Raw genomic sequence first — 22,796 nt, forward strand, 5'->3', positions numbered from 1 at the left:
CCTGCTGTCAGAGGATGGGTTGTTCAGCTTTGGCTAAAACTGGAGTAGCAAATTTTAGCTTCAGATCTGATTTCAGCCAAACCCCAAACCCCCCCTCAGCTTCAGTCACCTTCTAGTTTGAATATAACTAATTTGCAAGTGAAAATCATTAGAGACATGTAAACAACTTCTATACACAAAATTTATCATAGACCTCAAAGGGAACTGGATCACCTTTTATATTGAAATACGGTAATACAAGTCACACAGAAAAGGCCTCTTGTGGTAGTCAAAGCCCATGAACTACTACAGCTATCAACTATTTTTAACCTTGGCCCACTAATGATGTTATTAGCTACTGTCAAAGAATCCATTTTTCTCCAATACACATTCTAAAACTCTGCACATAAAAATCACACCACACATCTACAAACCAGAAATAATCACCGACACAAAAGCTGACAGGAGGCTGCAAATTCTTTACCAATAATCCTCGAAGTCTGAATTTGCCATCTTCATCTGTAATGGTCTCTTCTCCATAAATACTACAGTCATTCTGCCCCACTGCTTCCACAGAAACTCTTTGCTCAGGTTCTCCATTTAAAGATGAGACGGTGCCATAGCAACTTTGGGACAGTTTAAAAACAGATGGCATTTATATTATCACTCTTAGCTTGTAAAGAAAGCCATTTCTCTTGCAGTGCATTTCAGAACACAGATTTAGTATGTATAGCGTCAGCACCATTAAAGGTCATGGTATCAAAAAGTGACACAGATGACTAAGCACTAGGATTTGGATTTTTTAGATCAGGCCTTATCAACCCAGTCCTTGGGGCACACAAATCCCATCAGGCTTTCTGGACATCCATAATGAATGTGTAAGAGATAGATCTGCATATGGAGGAAGTACATGCCAACTTCTCATTCATATTCATCGTGGATATCCTGAAAACCTGATGAGACGGGGTGCCTCAAGGCCTGGGTTGAGAAGCCCTGTTTTAGATGCATTACTCATCTTTTCTATATCTAAACTCAAGGCAAGTTGCATGAGGTAATGGAGGGTGGCGTGACCTGCCCAGGGTCACAAAGTGTCAACAAGAAGTAGTGATTCCCCAGTCTGCAGCTTTCTTCTCTACTCATTAAGCTATTGTTCCATGCCAGTGACACCATTTACATCAGTGCTTTCCAAGTCAGTCCTGGAGTACCCCCTTGCCAGTCAGATTTTTGGGATATCCACAATGAATATGCATGAAAAAGATTGCACACAATGAAGGCAATGTACGCAAGTCGATTTCATGTATATTCATTGTGGATATCTGAAAAACCTGACTGGTAAGTGGGCACTCCAGGACCGACTTGGGAAACACTAGTGTATACCAGACCTGCTGTGCTTTGCTCAGGTCTGGAGGCTCTGGGATCAGCTCACTGGGCTGGTTAGAGTTGCTGCAGGGATACAGTATACAAAACCCCTGAATCCTTCTTAGTCATAAGAACATAAGAATTGCCGCTGCTGGGTCAGACCATTGGTCCATCCTGCCCAGCAGTCTGCTCACGTGGTGGCCCCTAGGTCAGGGGTAGGCAATTCCGGTCCTCGAGAGCAGGAGCCAGGTCAGGTTTTCAGGATATGCATGAGATAGATTTGCATCTCAAGGAGGCAGTGCATGCCAATCTATTTTGTACATATTCATTGTGCATATCCTGAAAACCTGACCTGGCTCTGGCTCTCGAGGATCGGAATTGCCTACCCCTGTCCTAGGTCAAGACCAGTGCTCCAAATGAGTCCAGTCTCACCAGTTCAGCATGAACTTGTCCAACTTTGTCTTGAAATCATGGAGGGTGTTTTCCCCACACTGGTGCAAAAGCCGAGGGCACTTTTACTCAGAGAGATCGTATCAGTAATCAAACTGAAAAACTGCACAAGCTTCTGCTCCGATTACTGACAGCAGAAATATTACAAAGAATGTATCTTTTCCGGCTTATAATTTTTCTATTAGAAAACACATGCATAGCTTGTATTACTTAAAGCTAGGTGGGTTGCTTCAATCTCTAACCCCTTCCCAGCACTGGCTTTCTTGGTTCTGAAGGTAAAAGCCACATATACTTTTACTCACAGACAGGATAGGAAATAAAGCCCCAACAACCACAATTAAAATGCTATTTCACTCATGGAAAGAGGTTTGATTATTTCCAATTAGTAGCCTGCTTTAGGTGCTAAGAATGCAGTGTTGTAGAAAGAGGCCTGGTGCATGACCCCCAGCTCAGGATTGCTGCTGCAATGACATAGCTGAGTTATAACAGAGGTAAAAATTCCCAGGTAGTTGTAAATGAAGGCTCATAGCACCAGGTAACAGCCCTGGTTCAGATTGGGCAGGAAATGCAAGGGAGCTGGTTCTTAAGAAAACAGCTGGGCACAAAATAAAATGACCCTAATTACCATTAATTATTGACTCAAATTTAGAGCTGGTAGCCTAACTTGCTTCTTAGATCACATGACCTCTATTATCCACCACGTTCTACTAGGTTCGGCACAGGTTCAGAATACCCTTCACAGCCCTACAAACTAACACAGCTGTGCAAACAAATCTTATACAAAGTGCTGCTTATTGCACAACGAAACAAAGGAACAGAAATCAAGAATAGGCAACATGGAAGTGTTTAAAATTGTTAAAAACATTCTAGTACATGCTATAGATTGTTATTTTTAGAATATATTTTTTCTGTGTTTTTAGAATATATTTTTTCTGTGTTTTTATGATTTAAAATGAAATATAGAGTTTATCTAATCCTGTAAAAGGTGTGTTTTTGAAGAAGGAAATAAATAGCACACCTGCTTTAAAGTGAAAGGCCCACTAGCATAGTACAAGTATGGGAAAAGCCTAATGGCTAAATTAGCAGGCAAAGAACCAAGGAAACAAACATAACCAGAGGCGATCTGTGAACAAGCACAAGGAACAACATGAAGCAAAATGACCAATGTGGAAGTAAGCAGTCGATTAATTACAAGCACCCGGCGGGTCACATGTCACCTTAAGTATGCATCAGGGGTTAAAGCAGAAAGGGGATTTCAGTACACTTCTCTCTAAAGCAGATTCCTCCCAAATACACACAAACAAGAAGCACTTCCACAGAGTAAGAGCATGTACTCTCAGCAGGCAAAAGTCAGGTGCTTGTAATTAATGGAAGACTAGGTTATTACCTCGTTAATCTTCTTTCTGTTATAAGACATAAGATTCTGTACTAAAGCTGTTACTTCCCCTTAACCATGAACTTTGCAGAAGGGTGTCACTCAAAGCTTCCAACTCCTCCCCTTTAGCACTGGAGAGCAGATCCCTCTTCAGTTAGTACCAAAGCAATCGAACTCCACTGAAACAGAAGAAAAGAGAAGGAGGGGCACAGGGAACTTCCCTGGCAACAAATCATATTCTGTTCTGCTCTGTAACTTATGACAGAAGAACAATGATTGACAATAAGGAATATTAACAATGAACAATCAATTAAACACATGAGTAGCTAGAAACCAACCTGCCAAGTGCAACTAGGAGGCTCCATAAAAACACCAAAGGATAAAGGGAATATGTACCTTCAAACTCCTGTAGTTTTGCCTCTTCTGAATCTTAAAGCCAGGAGAAGAAAACCCATGACAGACACTGGCAATGGCTGAGGCAGAAATCAGGTGAATCAAAAATCTAGAGGGTGGGCCTACATCTTATAACAGAAAGATGATTTAACGAGGTAAGAACCTAATCTTCCATTCTGTTGCAAAGACATAGGATTCTGTACTGTAGCTGATGTACAGAAGCAATGGCAGACGTCTAGGAGGGACAGATGAGCATACCCGCAGTACTGAGGCCCAAAAAGCAGCATCCTCTCAAACTGCCATATCCATTCTGTAGAACTTTGTAAAAGTGTGAGTAGACCTACAGATTTCATCAGGCGAAACAGCCCAAGACTCTGCCCAGGAAGCAGCTATGCTTCTAGTCGAATGTGCAGTGAGAGAAATAGGGGGCTGTTTACTGTAGGCAACGTAGGAAGAAGAAATTGCCATATGAATCCATCTGACAATCGAAGCCTTGGAAGCAGTCTTGCCTTATCTTGAGTACCTAGAGTCAGCACAAAAAGATGGTTGGATAGCTGGGAATCATTAGTGATCCAAATAGTGAAGGAGGACACTACATACATCCAGCCTCTACAAAATCTTATCCTGTTTCACCAAACCTGTGGGATGAAAAGCGGGTAAATGAATCTCTTGACATGGAAAGCAGAAACCACCATCAGCAGAAACGAAGGTACTGTCCACAGAGAAACCCCAGACTCCAAAAACCTGAGAAATGGTTCTCTACAGGAGACAGTCTGTAACTCGGAGATCCGCTTCGCTGAGACAATGGCAACCAAAAACAAAATCTTGACCATAAGATCCAAGAGGTTTGCATCTGGCAGGGGCTCATACGAAGCCCAAGAGAGACTCTTCAGAACAAGGTCCAAAAAGATAAATGGCCTATGCAATTGGAAATCCCCCCTCAAAAAGCGAGAGATGCCTGGGTGAGACACCAATGATTGCATACCTCACCAAGCCCTAGAACACAAGAGGCCAGCCACTTGTACCTTGAGAGAAGAAACTGATAGGCCAAAAATTGCTAAAAATTCAAGATGGCCACCATCATAAAATTTGCTCCTAAACCCAAAAAACAGCGAAAAAGAGGTTTTGGAGGTAGGGAAACCTAACCCCAGAAACCCTCTAATCTGCTTTTTTCAGACACCCCCCCAGGGAATAATGGGAGTATTCACCGTGACTTCTGGTGTCTGTCAGTTTGCGGCAGCCTGCCTACAGGGAAAGGATTTCTGCCTCAAAGTGCCAGGAAGAAGTTCACCACTGGAAATCTGGCTGCCGGTCGGACAGACCCTGACCATGGACTCCAACCTCCAAAGATCCATGCGATTTATCAGGGGGAGAAATTTTGCAGCCAGCTCCCTGATACCTGCAGGGTTGCGACACAAGGGCCCCACAACCTGCCCTCAAGCCTTTGATAAATCAACAGGCAGGCAAGCAAGCTCCCAGGGGAACGGACCCCGAGCTCCTGAAGGGACACAAGCAGGCTGGCTCCACAGGTACTCAGTATGAGATTGGCCTGCGGACCAGATGGGACTACATCCTATCCCCAGCGGAGTAAGCCCAAGAATGGGATCTCTGAGCACCGAAACCACAAGGAAAAACAGGAACCAATGGAAAAAATACCCAAAAATAAGAAAAGGAAAGCAGAGCAAATCATAACACACCTTTTGAGTTTGCTTTCAGAAGGAAAAGCTGAAGAGGGAGCTATTCTCCAGTGCTAAAGGACATGAGTTGGAAGCTTTGAGTGATACCCTTCTGCAAAGTTTGCGACTAAGAGGAAGTAAAAGGTACAGTATAGAATCCTATGTCTTTGCAACAGAATAAACCATTTATTTCAACATTGGATGGTCTGCTTCATGTTGTTGTTGCCTAAGAACCAAGGAAGCCAAGTGTCACATTTCATTGATGCTTCTTGGGACTTTGGGCAAGTTACATAACCCTCCAATGCCTTAGAGATTGTTAAAACTTCCAAGGACAGAAAAATATCTACTTGTACCTGAATTTATCCCACTTTGAGCTACCATTGAGAAAGATGTAAGCAAAATCCCATTCTTTTAACACAATACTGTTAGCAAGGAAAATGAAATGCATCAACTAGACGGGCAATTTACAAATGGGTATTTGAAAGAAATTAACTTATGTTAAGAAGGTAGTGGGAATAATATTGCAGGAGAATAGAAACTGAGAAAGACCCAATCCTAAAAGCATCTCAGCTGACCTGTATGCTGTTCTATAACCTGAGATTTTGATTTTCAGATTTTGCCCTTCCTGCACCTCGATCATTTGAGAGGATGGTTCAAATCGAAACTCCTTCATCATCGGTTTAAAATAATACTGACCAGGGCTCTGAGGAGAGATAAGAAACAGGGTTTGCAAAGAGCTCATGAAACGGGTTATTGTCCCTTCTACTCAAGTGTCAAGATTCCCTTTTGTAATTACTTCTTAAATAATGAATTACCTGACTCAGAACAATAGCACAAGAAAATCTGTAATTCTAACCACTTTAGAAAAACCAATGCAACTTTTATGATAATGTAATATCAGCAAAGGGTCCACAGTCCAATGTCCAGTTAAACAAAAGAATCATTTCACAACACAACCACCAGTCCACCTCTAGGACCAGTTACCAGCTTTCCTCATCATATATCGTCTGATCCACTGGAACCCAAATTCTAGAGTGCCAGAAAAATTTGATCAGGGAAGTTATCCAATCTATGCACGCAGACATGGTAAAACAACAGGAATTCACCACTATTGAAAGAAAAAAATTTTCTTAACTGCTAATTTTCTTGAGTACTACCAGACCAGTCCAGAATAAATTGGTTAGTCCCCTCTACCAGCATATGGAGATAGAACAAATGACTTGTGAACTCCACCAGCATCACATATAGCGGTGGTCTCAAACTCGTGGCCCGGGGACCACATGCGGCCCGCCAGGTACTATGTTGAGGCCCTCGGTATGTCACCATTGTTCTGGAATGTCGCCCACCTCACTGCTGTAACCTAACGCAAGCGCTTTCCTGCATATGTATGCGATTGTGAGGTGGAGTGGAGAGGACAATCGCATATAGACGCAGGAAAGTGCTTGCGTGAGGTTACAGCAGTGAGGCTTGTGCATGTGTACGTAATCTCATGAACTCTCACGAAATTTGGCAACTCTCCTGGCGGTGACTGTTTGATGTAAGATGGCGGTTGTGTCCGGTGCTGGAGGAGGTGAGAGCTGAAGGCGGTTGCGGACGCGACCACCAGACACTTAAAGCACAAGTTGGATATTGATTCTCCCCCCTCTACAAAAAAGCCTAGAGGACTACACAAAAATCTTGTCTCTTGTAATTGATATTTTAGAATCTAAATCACAATTTTGCATGAGGTAAAACTCGTTATAGTTTATAAATCTTTCCTTAATTGCTTCTGATAATTTCAGCTATACACAGCTGAAAGCAGTGCAACATGCAGAAAGTGAAAAACTATCTAAACTTCACTTTCTGCATGTTGCACTGCTTTCAACCGTGTATAGCTGAAATTATCAGAAGCAATTAAGGAAAGATTTATAAACGATAACAAGTTTTACCTCATGCAAAGTTGTCATTTCTTTAATAAGACATTAACTATTTTTTTCTGCGGCCCTCCAAGTACCTACAAATCCAAAATGTGGCCCTGCAAAGGGTTTGAGTTTGAGACCGCTGACATATAGGGCAATGTGTAGTGCCCCCCCCCTCCCATGCCTCAGTAGTCCTGTAGCGAAGCCTATATAGATCACAGTTCTTCAACCGCCGGTCCGCAAACAAAATCTTGCCAGTCCGCGAAGGATTTGGTCCCCGCCGCAACGAAAGGCCAGCGTCAGCTGACTTGCAACTTCCTGTTGCAGTCGCTGTGCCAGGACTCCTGCCTTCCACCGCGTTTGCCTCCTGCCTTGTCTCCGCACCTCCAGACCAGCAGCGGCAGCTCTGTATGCTTTTAACTTCGGCACAGAGCTACCCCTAATCAATAGTTTAGCGCGGTTTCATAAGGCAGCCTCGGGGCCTTTGCTAGGCCGGCCCACATCGCATCATCGAAGCGGGCCGGCCTAGCAAAGGCTCCGAGGCTGCCTAATGAAACCGCGCTAAACTATTGATTAGGGGCAGCTCTGTGCCGAAGTTAGAAGTACACAGAGCTGCCGCTGTTGGTCTGGACTCTTGGGCCGCTGAAGGAGGCCAAAGAGCAGCTGTCCTGGAGGTTTCCCTTCCTCTCGCCTTTGCAGGTCACTTTTTTCCACCTTTTTTTTTTTCCTTCAAACAGCATCGACATCAATCAAGTGAGTTCCACTGTTCCTTGCAAGCGGTTCTGCTCGGCCAAAGCTTCCCCTCTGACATGAGCCACCCTCAGGGGAAAGAAAGTGACCCACAAAGGTGAGGGGAAGGGGGGCAGATGATGGAAGTTGGGGGGGGAGAGAGAGAGAGAGAGAAGGGGCAGATGATGGAATGGAGGAGATGAGAGAGAGAGAAGGGGACAGATAATGGAAGTGAGAAGAAGGGAGAGAGAGCAGAAGGCAGATGGATGTCAGTTGAGAGGGGAGAGCAGATGCTGAATGGAAGTGGGGAAAGAACACATACTGGATGGAAGGAGGAGATAAATAAAGGGGGAAGAAAATAGTAAGATAATGGAGGGGTGAGGGAAAGGAGTGACAAGCTGTGCGTAGACACAGTGAAAAGAGGGAAACGGGACTAAATAGTAAGAAAGAATTTAATTTAGATGGAGGCAGAAAATAGAGAAGGAAGACCAGAGAAGAAAAGGGAAGAGAGAGCAGAGAATGATATGAGATCTGAGTGGAGGAAATGAGAAGAGAGATATGCTAAAAACCACAGGGGGGAGGGAAGGATAGAGATGAGGGGAACAGAAGGAAGATGATGGATGCCAGACCAAATTGGGGAGGGGGGGGCAGGAGGAGAGATGGCAGGGAAAGACAGACAGTGAATGGAAGGGGCAGATGCTGGACTGAAGAGACAGAGAAAGTTATCATGCTGCTGTACCGGGCCATGGTACGCCCTCACCTGGAGTACTGCGTTCAGCACTGGTCACCGTACATGAAGAAGGACACGGTACTACTCGAAAGGGTCCAGAGAAGAGCGACTAAAATGGTTAAGGGGCTGGAGGAGTTGCCGTACAGCGAAAGATTAGAGAAACTGGGCCTCTTCTCCCTTGAGCAGAGGAGATTGAGAGGGGACATGATAGAAACATTCAAGGTACTGAAGGGAATAGACTTAGTAGCTAAGGACAGGTTGTTCACCCTCTGCAAGGCAGGGAGAACGAGAGGGCACTCTCTAAAGTTGAAAGGGGATAGATTCCGTACAAACGTAAGGAAGTTCTGTGGTAGAAAGCTGGAACGCTCTTCCAGAGGCTGTTATAGGGGAAAACACCCTCCAAGGATTCAAGACAAAGTTAGACAAGTTCCTGCTGAACAAGAACGTGCGCTGGTAGGGCTAGTCTCCGTTAGGGTGCTGGTCTTAGACCAGAGGGCTGCTGCGTGAGCGGACTGCTGGTCATGATGGACCTCTGGTCTGACCCAGCAGTGGCAATTCTTAAGTTCTTAGGGCAGACACTGGCTGGAAGAGAGTGAAAAGGCAATGAAAGCAGAAACCAGAGACGATAAAAGGTAGAAAAAAATAATTTTATTTCTATCTTGTGATTCAAATATATCAGATTTGAAATATGTATCTTGCTAGACATAATTGGGGAGTGCAAAGCCCAGGCAGTGCTTCTTTAGCTTCCAGCTGGCTTAGGGATCTCTCTGACCAGGGGGCAGTTGCCCTAGTTCCACTCCCCTAACACCATTCCTGTCATGTGTGACTGTGGTAATCTGTTACTTGATATTTGTGTAGCATTCTGTAATAATTTGGCTTATTCAGTTTTCTTGATAGTAGAGGGGATATATGTGAAGGGGAGGGGAGACAGGGGTTTTGCTGATCTTTGCACTGTATTATTTGTATTTATAAAATGACAATTGTATAGAATATTGTTTCTTTTTATACTTTAATAAAATATGTTCAATATAAAATGATAACTATTTGAGGCTTGTGCGGATGGGATCAGATGGTTTGTGGGACCGAGCTCGCGGGGACGGGGCGGCGATGGTTTTTTAAAAAAAATTTCAGTCTTAGTAGTTTGCCGGTCCACGAAATAATTATTTTATTCCCGCCGGTCCATAAGTGTAAAAAGGTTGAAGAACACTGATATAGATGATATAGGGAGTGGGGGAAGGTAAAAGCTGGCCCACAAGAAAGAGGAGTTCCAGATTCTCCACATTCCACTGGGAAAGGTATGAAAGCAAAAAAACATCTTGTCTGTAACCAGCCAGAATTAGCTCCAAAATCAAATTAGAAGCAGCATATCAGGGCTGGTCTCTGGCCTAGTCTGGTAAGTCTCAAGGGAAAGAAAATTAGCATGTAAGAAATTTCTCCTCTCTTACCATCCACCAAATCAATACAAAATGAATGGGATATAACAGAGTAGAACCAGGCTGAGAAGCAAAAATAGTCAAATTACCCTATGAGCACTACTTACTACAGAAAAATTAAAATAAGTAGTAGCCAGTTATTAATGCATTTCCACTTGTACATCAGTGACGTGCATTTTCCGAAGCTGACACACTCTAATAAAATTAAAAAATATATATTTTTGTAAACTTTATACAGCTGAAATAAGTTGATACAGCTGGCTCCCCTTTCTGGAGGAGTGTGTGGTTTAGTGGTTGGAACTATAGCCTCAGCACTGAGGTTGTGGGTTCAAACCCCACACTGCTCCCTGTGAACCTAGATAGGCTGTGAGCCAACCAGGATGGATAAGGAAAATGCTTTGATTGTGGATGCAACATTACAAAAAGGTGGTATACAAATCCCAATCCCTTTCTGTTTTTTGTGAGACTCCACAGGGGTGAGGAGGAGTGGAGAGGAAGGGAGGGGCAGAGGTCCTATCCCCACTGGCAGGGTCTGTCAATGCCTGTGCCAGAAACTCAAAGGCCTCAACCCCCAAATGGAAACCCTCGTAAAAAGGTGTCTCAAGTCATTCCCAAACTCAACCGGCAAACAGCGCATGGACCAAACCCTGGGAGATCATACAACCCCACAACTCAAGCAGCAAGCTACTGGCCATAGCCTGACTGTGGGAGTCAAGCCAGAACAAAACAAAAATCCAGCTGCACCAGTCCAACCTGAATCATCTGCTGGAGATAGAGAAATACTAACTACGTAGCTCCAGGCTACATCTGCTATTATACCTATGGGGTCACTGGGAGCTGTCTGATGTTTCTTTACCTCCATCTGCTGGTCAGGTGATACAACTCACTGGTGTGGACTGGTCTAGTTGGCCGATAAGGCAATTCCAATTAATTTAAAATTAAAATACTTTTTTCTACATTTATGGTCTCCCAATTTTCTACCCACTCTCCTCAGCCCTCCACTTCAGTCTCCTGTCTTCTCCCTCCAACCTCCCAAACAGTCCAACATCTCCTTTGTGTAGCCCAGCACCTTCCTGTCTCTCTTCCCCAATGCTGTCCAACATTAACCAACTCCTCTCCTTCATCTATTAATCCAGTATCTAGAATTGAGACCATCTAAATGCCCTCCTAGTCAGACAATAAGAATCACTTTTGCATACTTTTGCCCTCTCAGGAAAGAGATGAATGCTATAGCTGCAACACCTCGGTTTACCAGCCCAAGAAACAGAAGCCACATATGGGAATCAGACTCAGGTTATACTGCCAATGGGCATTTGAGTCTACCCCATAGGACTGTTTCAACCTTTGTTTCCTTGTATCAAATTCTTCCAAGAATTATTTGTGAATGTCCAGAGACACCAGATAATGTGGGTTCTAATCCTGCATATAGAATCTGGGGTCTGTGTTACTAAACTGCTAAGACTATAAAGCCCCTCAAGGTCTACTGGTTAAGTCTTTACATAAAGCCCACTCATCGCTATTACTACAAACACATGAAGGTATAACAAAAAATGTATACATTACCAGGTTGGCGAAAGTAAGCATCCCATTCTCCCCTGTAAGGAGATTGGAACGGAACACACCACCACTGAGAGATAAGAGGACTCCAGCAAGAGCCTGGTCATCTTCTGATTTTATCTGTTCAAAAGCATTGCACTGTAATCAACATCTTAAAAATCAATAAATATTTGTATTATTACCTCCACCCACTATCGAGCCTGAAGTCATTCTGAACCAACTTCCTAGGTTCAATAAAATAGTTTGAACTGTACTGACATTTGTGCAACTATGCAAAATATAAGCTTTTTTGGTGTATTAAAAAAAAAAAAAAAGAAAGTGCAAATAATCAATTTTTCAGTATATCATTTCCAGTTACCGTATATACTCGAATATAAGTCGAGACCCCCATTTTCCCCCCCAAAAAGGAGGAAAATGGTTGACTCGCATATAAGTCAGGCAGCTTAATATTCAAGTGTCCCTCCCTGCCAGGATCTGTACCCAGCATCCCACCCTCCCTCCCCTCCCTGCCAGGCACTGCATACAGTCTCCTTTCCTCCCTCCTCTGTAGGGCTCTACACCCAGCCACCTCCCTACCAGGCACTGCACACAGCCCCCTTCCCTCCCTCCCTGCCCTGTCTATCGTACCTCCTCTGCCGCTGGAATCCTTGGTGGTTCAGAGGTGTAGAGGGCAGGAGCAAGCTTTCTGCATTCCTGCCCGCTGCTAATCCAGTCGGTCACTGCCTGCCATAAGTTCCGGCCTCCAACCGCTGAGCCGTACTGAGCAGTAGCGTGCTTTGGCACTGCTGGTCGGCGCTAAACAAGAGTTCACGAGAGCCATTCAGGAAGCCACTTAGCGCCGACCTGCAGCGCCATAGCACGCTCCTGCGCAGTATGGCTCAGTAGTTGGAGGCTAGAATTCGCGGCAGGCAGCGACCAACCAGATTAGCAGCGGTAGCTGCGGGCAGGAGCATGGAAAGCTCGCTCCTGCCCACTACACCTCTGGACCACCAGGGATTCTAGTGGCAGAGGTGAGATACAGGGTGCAGAGCCTGGCGGCCCGGTGGAGGCGGGAGGGTGGGCGCTGGCCCAAATAATAACCCTACTAGTAAAATACAAAATAAAAGTATTTTGTTCTTTCATTTACATATATAAGAATAAAAAAATATGTACCTCAAATGTTACGCCAGCCAAGGCAAAAGCTTTGAAGTCTCCAAAGGTGTCCTCAACAGCACTCAAAATAAACCCTTCTTTTTGGGCAGCAATAATATATTCCAAATCACTATGAAGCGGTCCAACACTTCATGGTTAAAAAAAAATTAAATATACACAGTTATTCACTTTATTTCTTTCAAGGCTCAACAAATCCCAAGCACCAGCATGTCATGGCAACTAAACACTTCCCCTGTGTCTAGAATTTTCAGCCCAACTTGGTCTTTTTGCTGCCAATGGTACTGCAAAAACAGTCTTCTTTCTCTCTGCACTGCATGCTATGTTTAGCAATGATAAGCCACTTTGCTGAGACTTAAGGTGTAGCAAATCTGCAGTCTTACAAGAGAGGATGGCTCTGCCCACTGCATGTTTAAAGATATTGTTTTTCCTGTTATCATGGGTTAACATTCATTTTTAATTGTATATCCACCTCTGCTCTTTAAAGTTCAATACACGTTCTGAACTTTAAAAAGCAGAGGTGGATATACTGGTTGGCTACAGTAGAGCCTAATGGGTTAAATGCTGAGGTAGAATAGGGCTCATTGATTTGAGGTTTCCATCCAATAGGGAGCAGGGAAAGTCAGCTGTTTTTTTGAATTTGCATATATATGTCACTTAAGATGACAGCAGCTATCCTTCAAACATTAAGTATTTGATCATATATAACTTTGTGTTTTGCAGGATTGACTGTGACTTCACATCCTGAGGCAGCTTATAATTAGCGAAACGCTGGCCACCGTCGATGTGCGGTGTCTTTCTGTTTACTCAATAGAATTTGGCTTTTCAAATCATTTTCAGATCATAGGGGTCCTGATACAAGGCAGAGTATATTCCACTTGCATTGCACAAGGCTTTTCTCTATTGAAATATTATTGAGGAGGTTTTTTATGCCAGTGACTTTATTACACCCTGTAAAACTCCACCTGTTTTCAACCTGAGTTTCCCGGTTTGGTGGAGGGGGGGATCTGAGGCTTTTTCCTTCTCTTAATAATTTTCACAGAAGAAGCGTTGCTGATGTGCGAATTGTGGGTTTTTCTGCCTTGTTCTGGAACTCTATGCCTGTGGAATGTTTAGTACTTCTCTTTGTGGACTCTGCTGATCTTTCATGAGTAGTTGTGCTGTGCTGTAAACCAGGTCGAAAGTGTAGTGAGATTATATTGTTTGGTTTTTCAAGGGGCTTGTGTTGTGTTTACTTAAGATGACAATGCCATCTTACTCTAAAAGCACTTGAGGGTTTGATGATATCGGCCACTGTGGTAAGATTAGAACTTTCAAGTCCAGCTTATAACTGAAGTTTCTGTGCTTTGGATAGTAACAAAGGAAGATAATGGCTAAAAGTATTGATTCTGATTCTTTCATTTGTAGGGGGGACCCTTGATAAAGCTTGTGCGAAACATGTCGGGTCCAGCCCTCCCGGATTGAGCTTAAATAAATAATTTCCTAAGATAAGTAATTTATTTAAGAATTTGAAATGATAAAGTATTTATATATATTTAAGAAATATTGAGATATAAAAATCTTTCTAATTGAGAGCACAAAAACGAAAGAAAGAATACAGTAAATCCTTGGTTTGTGAGGATAATTCGTTCCAGAAGCACGCTTGTAATGCAAAGCACTCATATCAAAGCGAATTTCCCCATAAGAAATAACGGAAATTCTGACGATTCATTACACAACCCAAAAACTTTAATACAAAATACTAAACGACCTCGTTCATTTAGAACAGTCCACTACCCTTCTGCAGCATCAGAGAGAGAAGAACCATCGGCTCAGTTGTGATGATGTGACGTGTGTATATTGTATGTACTCGTATTGCAATACTATGCTTGTTTAGAACAGTGACTACACTCTTCCAGCGTCAGAGAGAGAAGAACCATCGGCTTGGTTGTATACTGTATGTACTTGTATTGCAAGACATTGCTTGTACATCAAGTTAAAATTTAATAAAATGTTTTGCTTGTCTTGCAAAATACTTGCAAACCAAGTTACTTGCAATCCAAGGTTTTACTGTATTATAAAATGAAATGGAGCCAATGACGATCTGACACATAAAGCTCACTACTATAAAAGTCTATTGAGCGGTGGCGCAGAGGATCTGAAGAACCTAAATAAAGCTTTTAACAGATTAGGCATGTCCTTAATCCATTAAAGAATTTGGTGTTAAGAAAGCACCTTTGTGGCACCTAAAAAATACATAGTAAATGTAGTCAATACAGCAGATAAAGACCTGAATGCCCTTTAACTACTTGCATTACAATTTCATGAATAACGTGTCTTTTTTTTTTCTGGATCATAGACCTTAGAAATCCATCCAATACTGTCCTTGGGTTCCAACTACTGGAATTGCCATCGAAGCTCACTCCCAGGATGCACTGGGAAGGCCCACCATTTTGGAGAGGCATCCCTCCTGCTGTCTTCTTCAGTATAAGGTATGGGGGTGGGGCACGGGGGTGGGTTGGGTGGCCGAGGTAAGACTGTATGGGGGGAGGCAGGATATGTGGGGGGGGGGGGAATCCGGTTTTCTGAGGCATGAGGGAGTAGGCATCCCCCCTGCCTCTCTTTTTTTTATCACGGGCCATCGAGGGCACTGATCAGAGTGCTCCTTTTATTATTAATGACTTTGTTTTAATACTAATGAGGTAATTTGCATGGCAGAGTCAGAGGCTGCAACAAACGCACAGAAAAGCCTGCGGTGAGCCATTGTGTGCATAAGTCAGTAAATTAGGTTGACCCTAAACCAATTCAACCTGGTTTAGCAACGATTGTTAGACGCAGGGTGAGTTTAATGTAAGCGGGCCTTAGAGTCTGAGCCATTTCTAAAAAGAAACTAAATGAAAGAGGAAGCTATCACACAATCAGCCATAACTTCAGATGACAAGCAGTATATGAAATCCAATCCATATGACTAAAGTTACAGTAAACGGCACAAGAATTCCTGCACAGCCTCAGCAAGCTCTTCAAGAGCTTTCTCATCTTTTGAAGCAATTCCCAAATTGGCTCTGTCCCGATGACATCCCCCATTAGGGTGGCTGTTTGATCCTCATTGTCCATGGAGAAAAAATAAAAAACACCTTTTTTTTTTCCACGATGAAGAATCAGCATTAAGCAACCAATCAAAGCCAGCAACTGTTTTACAGGATCAAATGCAGCAAGTCTGAGCCACAGAGTGCATTAAGGGGTCCTTTTACTAAGGCGCACTAGCCATTTTAGCGCGTGTTAAATGCTAACGCGTCCATAGCGCCTTAGTAAAAGGACCCCCTAAGTCTTGTGCTGGCCTTGAGATCTTATGTTTTACAAACTCAACAAAGAAGTTCCTGCGCTTGCGGCTCAGACTTGCCGAGAGCCATGTGGCAGAGAGAGAGAAAGAAGCTCTTGTGAGTGCATACATTTCAACTTGTAATTTCAATGGCAACAAACAAAAAAACAACAACTGGATTTTAATGGTGCTAGGTCTTTCCCCTCTAAATAATAAAAACTTTCACTTATTGTACAATTCGCACGTATTCACTACAAAATTTATAATCTGCTTGGAGCTCAGCTTCTAGCAGATCTTTTGGAATGGGTGGGGGGAGGGGGGATAATCTAGAATTTATTATTGAATAAGTTGTACAAGTGAATTGTATGAATATTTAATTATTTCTTATGTACTTGTTGTAAGATGTGAAAATGAATAAAGAATTAGAAAAAAATAAATAAAGTTATTTTACAGGGGAGAGAATTTTAGAAATGCTTTTGAAAATTAATCTAGAGTACATTTTTATAGACGTACAGCCTTTATTCAGACTAAGCAGAGTGATCAGAGGGGCAAGGTCTGCACCTTTCCACACCTACTTTTGCTTTGAAAAGCCAGCAAAGACTGCACAGAGAAAATCATGCGTTTTTACAAGTGTATGCAGTTTATAAAAAAATTACCCCTAAATGGTAAAGAAAACCTACAATGCAGTGATACACTAGCAGTAAGTCAGCAAATAACTATTATTAATCCACTTTACCACAAAAGAAAAAAAAAAACCCTGATATATATAAAGCACTAAACCCCAGCAGCTGAGCACAAGCTGTACTGGAATAGTCTGAAAATTGGTCTGATACTCACCTGTAGGATCCTTTACCATCAGTGAACACGGTTATCAATGGTGCATGTGAACCCTTTTTGCTGATAACAATCTCAACCCCTTCCAGCTCTGGATTAATTTGTCCTTCTAGGAATAAACCAGCTTTTCCATGGATCTCTATTAGCCTTCCTGGGCAACTGTCTTTGTGATGATAAAGAAGGCATCAACAATTAAAAATCAGTAAGTGCATGTTAATGCCAGTGCATTACATTTACTTCATTTCCATATACTATTTTATCATATTTATATGATGATTTGTAAAATACATACTAGATGTCAGCTCCCAGAAGTAGGGACTGTTCATCTAGTCAAGTCATATGGAATAGTGAAAAACAATTAAGAGGCTGCTGGATTTATTCATTTCTTTGATTTCTCTTTTTACATATATTCACCTCCACTAACAGCCATTTCCACAGAAGGAGGATAGAAAAGAAGTTCCTTTGATGAAGGTGTTACAGTAATCTTCTCACCCGATCTAAAAGCAATCAAAACAAGCTCAAGTTACTAGCTTTCCATCTACCCATTAGCAGGTTAAAAGTTTCCTACAAAGGAGCAGTCCTGAAGATGTCAAGAAAGATTATGCAGAATCTGGGCTCCTTCCAATTATTCCAAAAGCATCTGAAAACTTGGCTATTCTCAAAAATGTAAATCTCACTGCCCTCTTTATAATCACTAACTCTTATGTTTTCCTGCCTTATATTAAAGTTCCTGTAAACCAGGGGTGTCCAACCTTTTGGCTTCCCTGGGCCGCACTAGCCGAAAAACTTTTTCTGGGGCCGCGCAAACGCTGCAGCAAGACGGTAAACACCTGGGGGCAACAGAGGAAAACACTGCATCGCCCTCGACCGGTGCCACACAAAATACTTCACGGGGCCGCTGTAAACCGTGCCGAGCTCCATCTCTAAAGAGAGGATGCGGTATATAAACTTAAGGTTTAGTTTAGACTACCCAGACAGCCCTTACCTTGCCCAGTAGGAATACTCATAAGAAAATGGTCCCTGGAGGTCATCCACTATTTGCTGCACAGGAAGCTTCATTCCTCCATCTTCAGGACTCTTCTTTTCTCTTGCTTGCCGAAGAGCCTCAGCTTCCGCTAGGTGCTGTTCTCGACGTATCTCCTGAAGAGACTTTAGTGGTCCTAAGACCAAGGTTGGCTCACTGTTAATAGATGACCTGAATTGAGAAAGGAGAGGATAAGAATTTTTTTCCCCCCCAACCAAACTGAATTCTGTTACAAATACGTGTCCCTTTTTAATTATGGATTAAAGCATTTCCCAGTTATTTCTGTAACTATCTGACTATATTGCAGTCTGAGTACTTTTACGAATGCAAGCTAACCAAAACAGGTTAAAACTTTTCATTTGATCCTATCCATGTAAATGTCAGATAAAACATGCTGGTATAAAATATGTATTTTTTGAACCAGAGCAGCTTTGAACTTTTATGGATGCTAAAAAATTAATGCAACAGAGCTGTAAAAGAAAGGAAGGCTGGTTTGTACTGTGTTAAGTTTTGTTTGTAACTAATTTTCCTATAGTAAGAGATCTCTCTATCTTTCTTACATGGCTTTTGTGTGGTCTAAGGAAGAGTTTTGGATATTGTGTTAATGTTTATATGATTTATAGTTTCTTATGTTTTTTCTTGAACTTTTGATAACAACTCATATATACTCTTTAATAATTGTGCTCTGTATTACTGTGACAAGAGGATTCTTGTATTTAATTTGAAATGCAAATAAATATAAAAAAATTTCACTTGTAAGAAATTCTGAGCAATGTCACCCTTTTACAATGTAACAGGGGAATTTCATAACAGGGCACCTAAAACACAATTTTCACAAAGTCCCTGCTTGCAAAGGCAACATAGGCACCTGCTTGACCTACAATGATTCCCAGTATTCCACAAATTTACACCCACTGCAAAAAAAAAAAAAAAAAGGGTAAACGTGCACAAGTACTCTATGGAGATAAATGTTTCACTTGTAGAAAAGAGCACATATACATTTGCACAGGAGTATAAACATAAAAGGTAAGCACACAGAATATTTGTGCCTATGTTTATGGGAACTGCATAAATGCATTGTTTGGGCAGAGCCGGGATAGGGTTGACAATGTACAGGCAAACTTTACAAAATACACGTGCACATGCACCGAATACACACGCAAGTATTCAGAGAAGTTGTAGATTTGGGCAGTAGTATTTGCATACTTCTGGGGCTATGTAATCGCCCGGGCAGGTTCTTTGAGGTAAAGCCTGTGCACACACAGTCAAGACACACTTGAAAGGTGCAACAGAACCCTGATCCTTGTTACCTCATACAGTCATGCGTTGTTGATCGTTGGAACAAGCTTCCAGTGCAGGTGATCGAGGCAGACAGCGTGCCAGACTTTAAGAATAAATGGGATTCCCATGTGGGATCCCTACGAGGGTCAAGATAAGGAAATTGGGTCATTAGGGCATAGACAGGGGGTGGTAAGCAGAGTGGGCAGACTTGATGGGTTGTAGCCCTTTTCTGCCGTCATCTTCTATGTTTCTATGAAATATTCAGTTCTTTCTTAAGAAATGTTCACATGAACGATGCCAAATCTGTTTTTTACTTATCTCTGGAAAAGAAAGTGATGTCATTGATTTCTCCTTGATTTTACTCATGAAAAAAAGATATCTACAAAAATGTGTATTCTGTTTTTGTGTTTTTTAGGACAGATGTATAGCCTAGGGCAGTGGTTCCCAACCCTGTCCTGGAGGACCACCAGCCAGGTTTTCAGAATAGCCTTAATGAATACGCATGAGAGAGATTTGCATGGAATGGAGTGACAGGTATGCAAATCTGTTCCATGCATATTCTTTAAGGCTATCCTGAAAACCTGACTGGCTGGTGGTCCTCCAGGACAGGGTTGGGAACCACTGGCCTAGGGTACCAAGTTTTGAAGATGCCAAATACCCAAACTAAAGAGGATCCTGCTTCCATTTACTCTAGGGCAGGGGTCTCAAAGTCCCTCCTTGAGGGCCGCAATCCATTCGGGTTTTCAGGATTTCCCCCATGAATATGCATGAGATCTATGTGCATGCACTGCTTTCAATGCATATTCATTGGGGAAATCCTGAAAACCCGACTGGATTGCGGCCCTCAAGGAATGACTTTGAGATCCCTGCTCTAGGGTCATATGCTAGTGCTGCTTCAGTGTATGTCACTATGGCCCTTCATCTCCTTCTCTCTGATCTCTGGAGGAGAATGCATCACGTCTCGCCTACGAGCGCCAAATTCTTAAATCCAGCTCTGTATATACAAACTATTTTCAAAGTGCCAAAATATTCAGCATTCTCTCAGATGTGGTCTGAAGTGGCAGACAAGTATGGAAAAATGGCCTCGTTAATCTTCTTTCTAGTAGACAATACACTCTATTCCTGAAGCTTACCCTGTCAGCTGTGAATCCGCCTGCTTTCTGCCTCAAGAAGGCCTGACAATTTGGATATCTTGTTTCTTTTATCCTGCCAAGAATAGAGGCCGTGACTACCGCTCGTCTTCTTGTGCTTCAGGCCTCTCTACATAAACAATGATCAGCCTATAATATTTTTCAATCCTTATGACAAATCAGGTGCCCTCTAAGATTTCAGACAAAATGACTGTCGTGAATAATGCTATAAAAGGAGAAATTAGGTTCTTACCTGCTAATTTACTTTCTTTTAGCTTCTCCAGACCAGTAGAGGTTAACTTTACGAATGGGTATATATCTAATCATGACCAGCAGGTGGAGACTGAAAACAAAACTTTGGGACAGTATATACTATCCTCCCTTCTCTATTTCCCTCAGTCTGCCGAATAGCCAAGCAGAACCAAGAACTGGAAAACAGGAAGAAAACAATACTCCGAACAGGAGTAACAAATAACATACCCAAATGCTGTTGGAAAATGCAGAGGAGAAATACCCGAAGGAAAATGTCCCCACAGCTCGCCAGCTAAGCCAGCCGAGCCACAGCCGCTGTTCTTTAATTCTCCCCGGCCCTAGAAAAATACTAGAACCCGCAGCAAAAAACAAAAACTGCCCGCGAAAACAGCCCCAACAACAACAACAACAACAGACAGGGTGGGGACCTCTACTGGTCTGGAGAAGCTAAAAGAAAGTAAATTAGCAGGTAAGAACCTAATTTCTCCTTCTTTAGCACTCTCCAGACCAGTAGAGGTTAACTTTACGAATGGGACGTACCAAAGCAGTCCCTCTCACGGGCGGGACCCCCGAAGGGCCGATACCAGAACACGCTCACCGAACACCGCGTCCCGACGCGCCTGAACATCTACCCGATAATGTCTAACAAAAGAATACAAGGAGGACCAAACCGCAGCCTTACAAATATCCACCGGAGGCACGAGCGACGACTCAGCCCAAGAAGCCGCCTGACCCCGAGTGGAATGAGCCTTGAGAAACTCCGGAACAGGCTGCTGTTTCAGAAGATAAGCGGAAGCAATCGTCTCCTTGATCCAGCGCGCAATAGTAGCCTTAGAAGCGCCAGCTCCCCGACGAGGACCAGCCAGGAGGACAAAGAGATGATCGGAATTCCTGGGTCCGCTGCACATCAGAGCGAAGGACCCGACCGACATCCAACTTGCGCAGCTGCCGTTGCTCAGAAGAGCCCTCCCGACCACCCAAGACCGGGAGAACCACCGATTGATTGACATGAAAAGGAGAAACAACCTTCGGCAGAAAGGAAGGAACAGGCCGCAAGACGACCCGCTCCCTAGACAACTCCAAGAAGGGAGCCCTACAAGAGAAAGCCTGCAGCTCAGAAATACGCCTAGCAGAAGTAATGGCCACCAAAAAGACCGCCTTCAAAGTAAGGTCCTTCAAAGAACAGTCGTCCAAGGGCTCGAAAGGCGGGCGCACCAAAACAGAGAGAACCAGATTAAGATCCCAAGAGGGAACCGAGGGCCGTAGGGGAGGCCTAAGCAACTTGGCCGCCCGCAGAAACCGAATCACATCAGGAAGAGCCGATAAACGCTGACCTGACACCAACCCTCGAAAGGTCGACAGGGCCGCAAGATGAACCCGGAGAGAAGACCAAGCCAGGCCTCTATCCAGGCCATCCTGCAAGAACTCTAGAATGTTAGGCAGAGAAGCGCGAAAAGAGGTCACTCCCCGCGCCCGACACCATTCCTCAAAGAGACGCCAAACCCGCACATAAGCCCGAGAGGTAGAAAGCCTCCGGGACCCCAACAGTGTAGCGATCACCTTGTCTGAATATCCCTTCTTGCTAAGGCGACCCCTTTCAAGAGCCACGCCGTAAGACAGAAGAGAGACGGGTCGAACAAGGGAATGGGACCCTGCATCAGAAGGTCGTCCGAGAGAGGCAGAGGAAGAGGAACCGCCACCAGGTGCCTCACCAGATCCGCATACCACGGACGTCGAGGCCAATCCGGAGCCACCAGCACCACCAAACCCGGATGGTGAACAATGCGAAGAAGCACTCTGCCCACCAGCGGCCAAGGAGGGAACACATACAACAGCCCCTCCGTTGGCCACGGCTGGACCAGAGCATCCAGACCCTCGGCCAGCCCTTCCCTGCGACGACTGAAGAAGCGGGGCACTTTGGCGTTGCCACTCGTGGCCATCAGGTCCATCAGGGGCTGCCCCCAATCTTGCACTATCAACCGAAACGCTCCGGCGCCGAGAAACCACTCTCCTGGATCCAGGAAGTGACGACTGAGGAAGTCTGCCTGAACATTTTCTACCCCGGCTATATGAGAAGCCGAGAGGTCCAGAAGATGGGACTCCGCCCAAACCATGAGCCGAGCCGCCTCCTGCGCCACAGGAGTGCTCTTGGTGCCCCCCTGACGATTGACATAAGCCACCGCCGTGGCATTGTCCGACAGGACTCTGACCGACTTGCCCAGCAAAAGGGAGTGGAAAGCTAACAGCGC

At 43.7% G+C, this 22,796-nt stretch overlaps 1 protein-coding gene across 1 annotated transcript in view; it reads right to left on the reverse strand.

Annotated features, from left to right (window-relative positions):
- Nucleotides 1-22,796, reverse strand: part of LOC117369320 (nodal modulator 1-like) — a 110,055-nt gene that overhangs the window by 16,279 nt on the left and 70,980 nt on the right. Inside the window, exons 19-25 of the mRNA XM_033963747.1 lie at nucleotides 17,846-18,055; nucleotides 17,275-17,357; nucleotides 16,864-17,023; nucleotides 12,732-12,858; nucleotides 11,586-11,699; nucleotides 5,808-5,935; nucleotides 464-605 (exon numbers count right to left, since the gene is read on the reverse strand). Of these exons, the coding sequence (XP_033819638.1) occupies nucleotides 464-605; nucleotides 5,808-5,935; nucleotides 11,586-11,699; nucleotides 12,732-12,858; nucleotides 16,864-17,023; nucleotides 17,275-17,357; nucleotides 17,846-18,055 (964 nt within the window). The remainder of the gene's footprint in view (nucleotides 1-463; nucleotides 606-5,807; nucleotides 5,936-11,585; nucleotides 11,700-12,731; nucleotides 12,859-16,863; nucleotides 17,024-17,274; nucleotides 17,358-17,845; nucleotides 18,056-22,796) is intronic.

The sequence above is a fragment of the Geotrypetes seraphini genome, chromosome 11 (genome assembly GCF_902459505.1).
Source record: "Geotrypetes seraphini chromosome 11, aGeoSer1.1, whole genome shotgun sequence".
In the NCBI taxonomy this organism is placed as follows: Eukaryota; Metazoa; Chordata; class Amphibia; order Gymnophiona; family Dermophiidae; genus Geotrypetes; species Geotrypetes seraphini.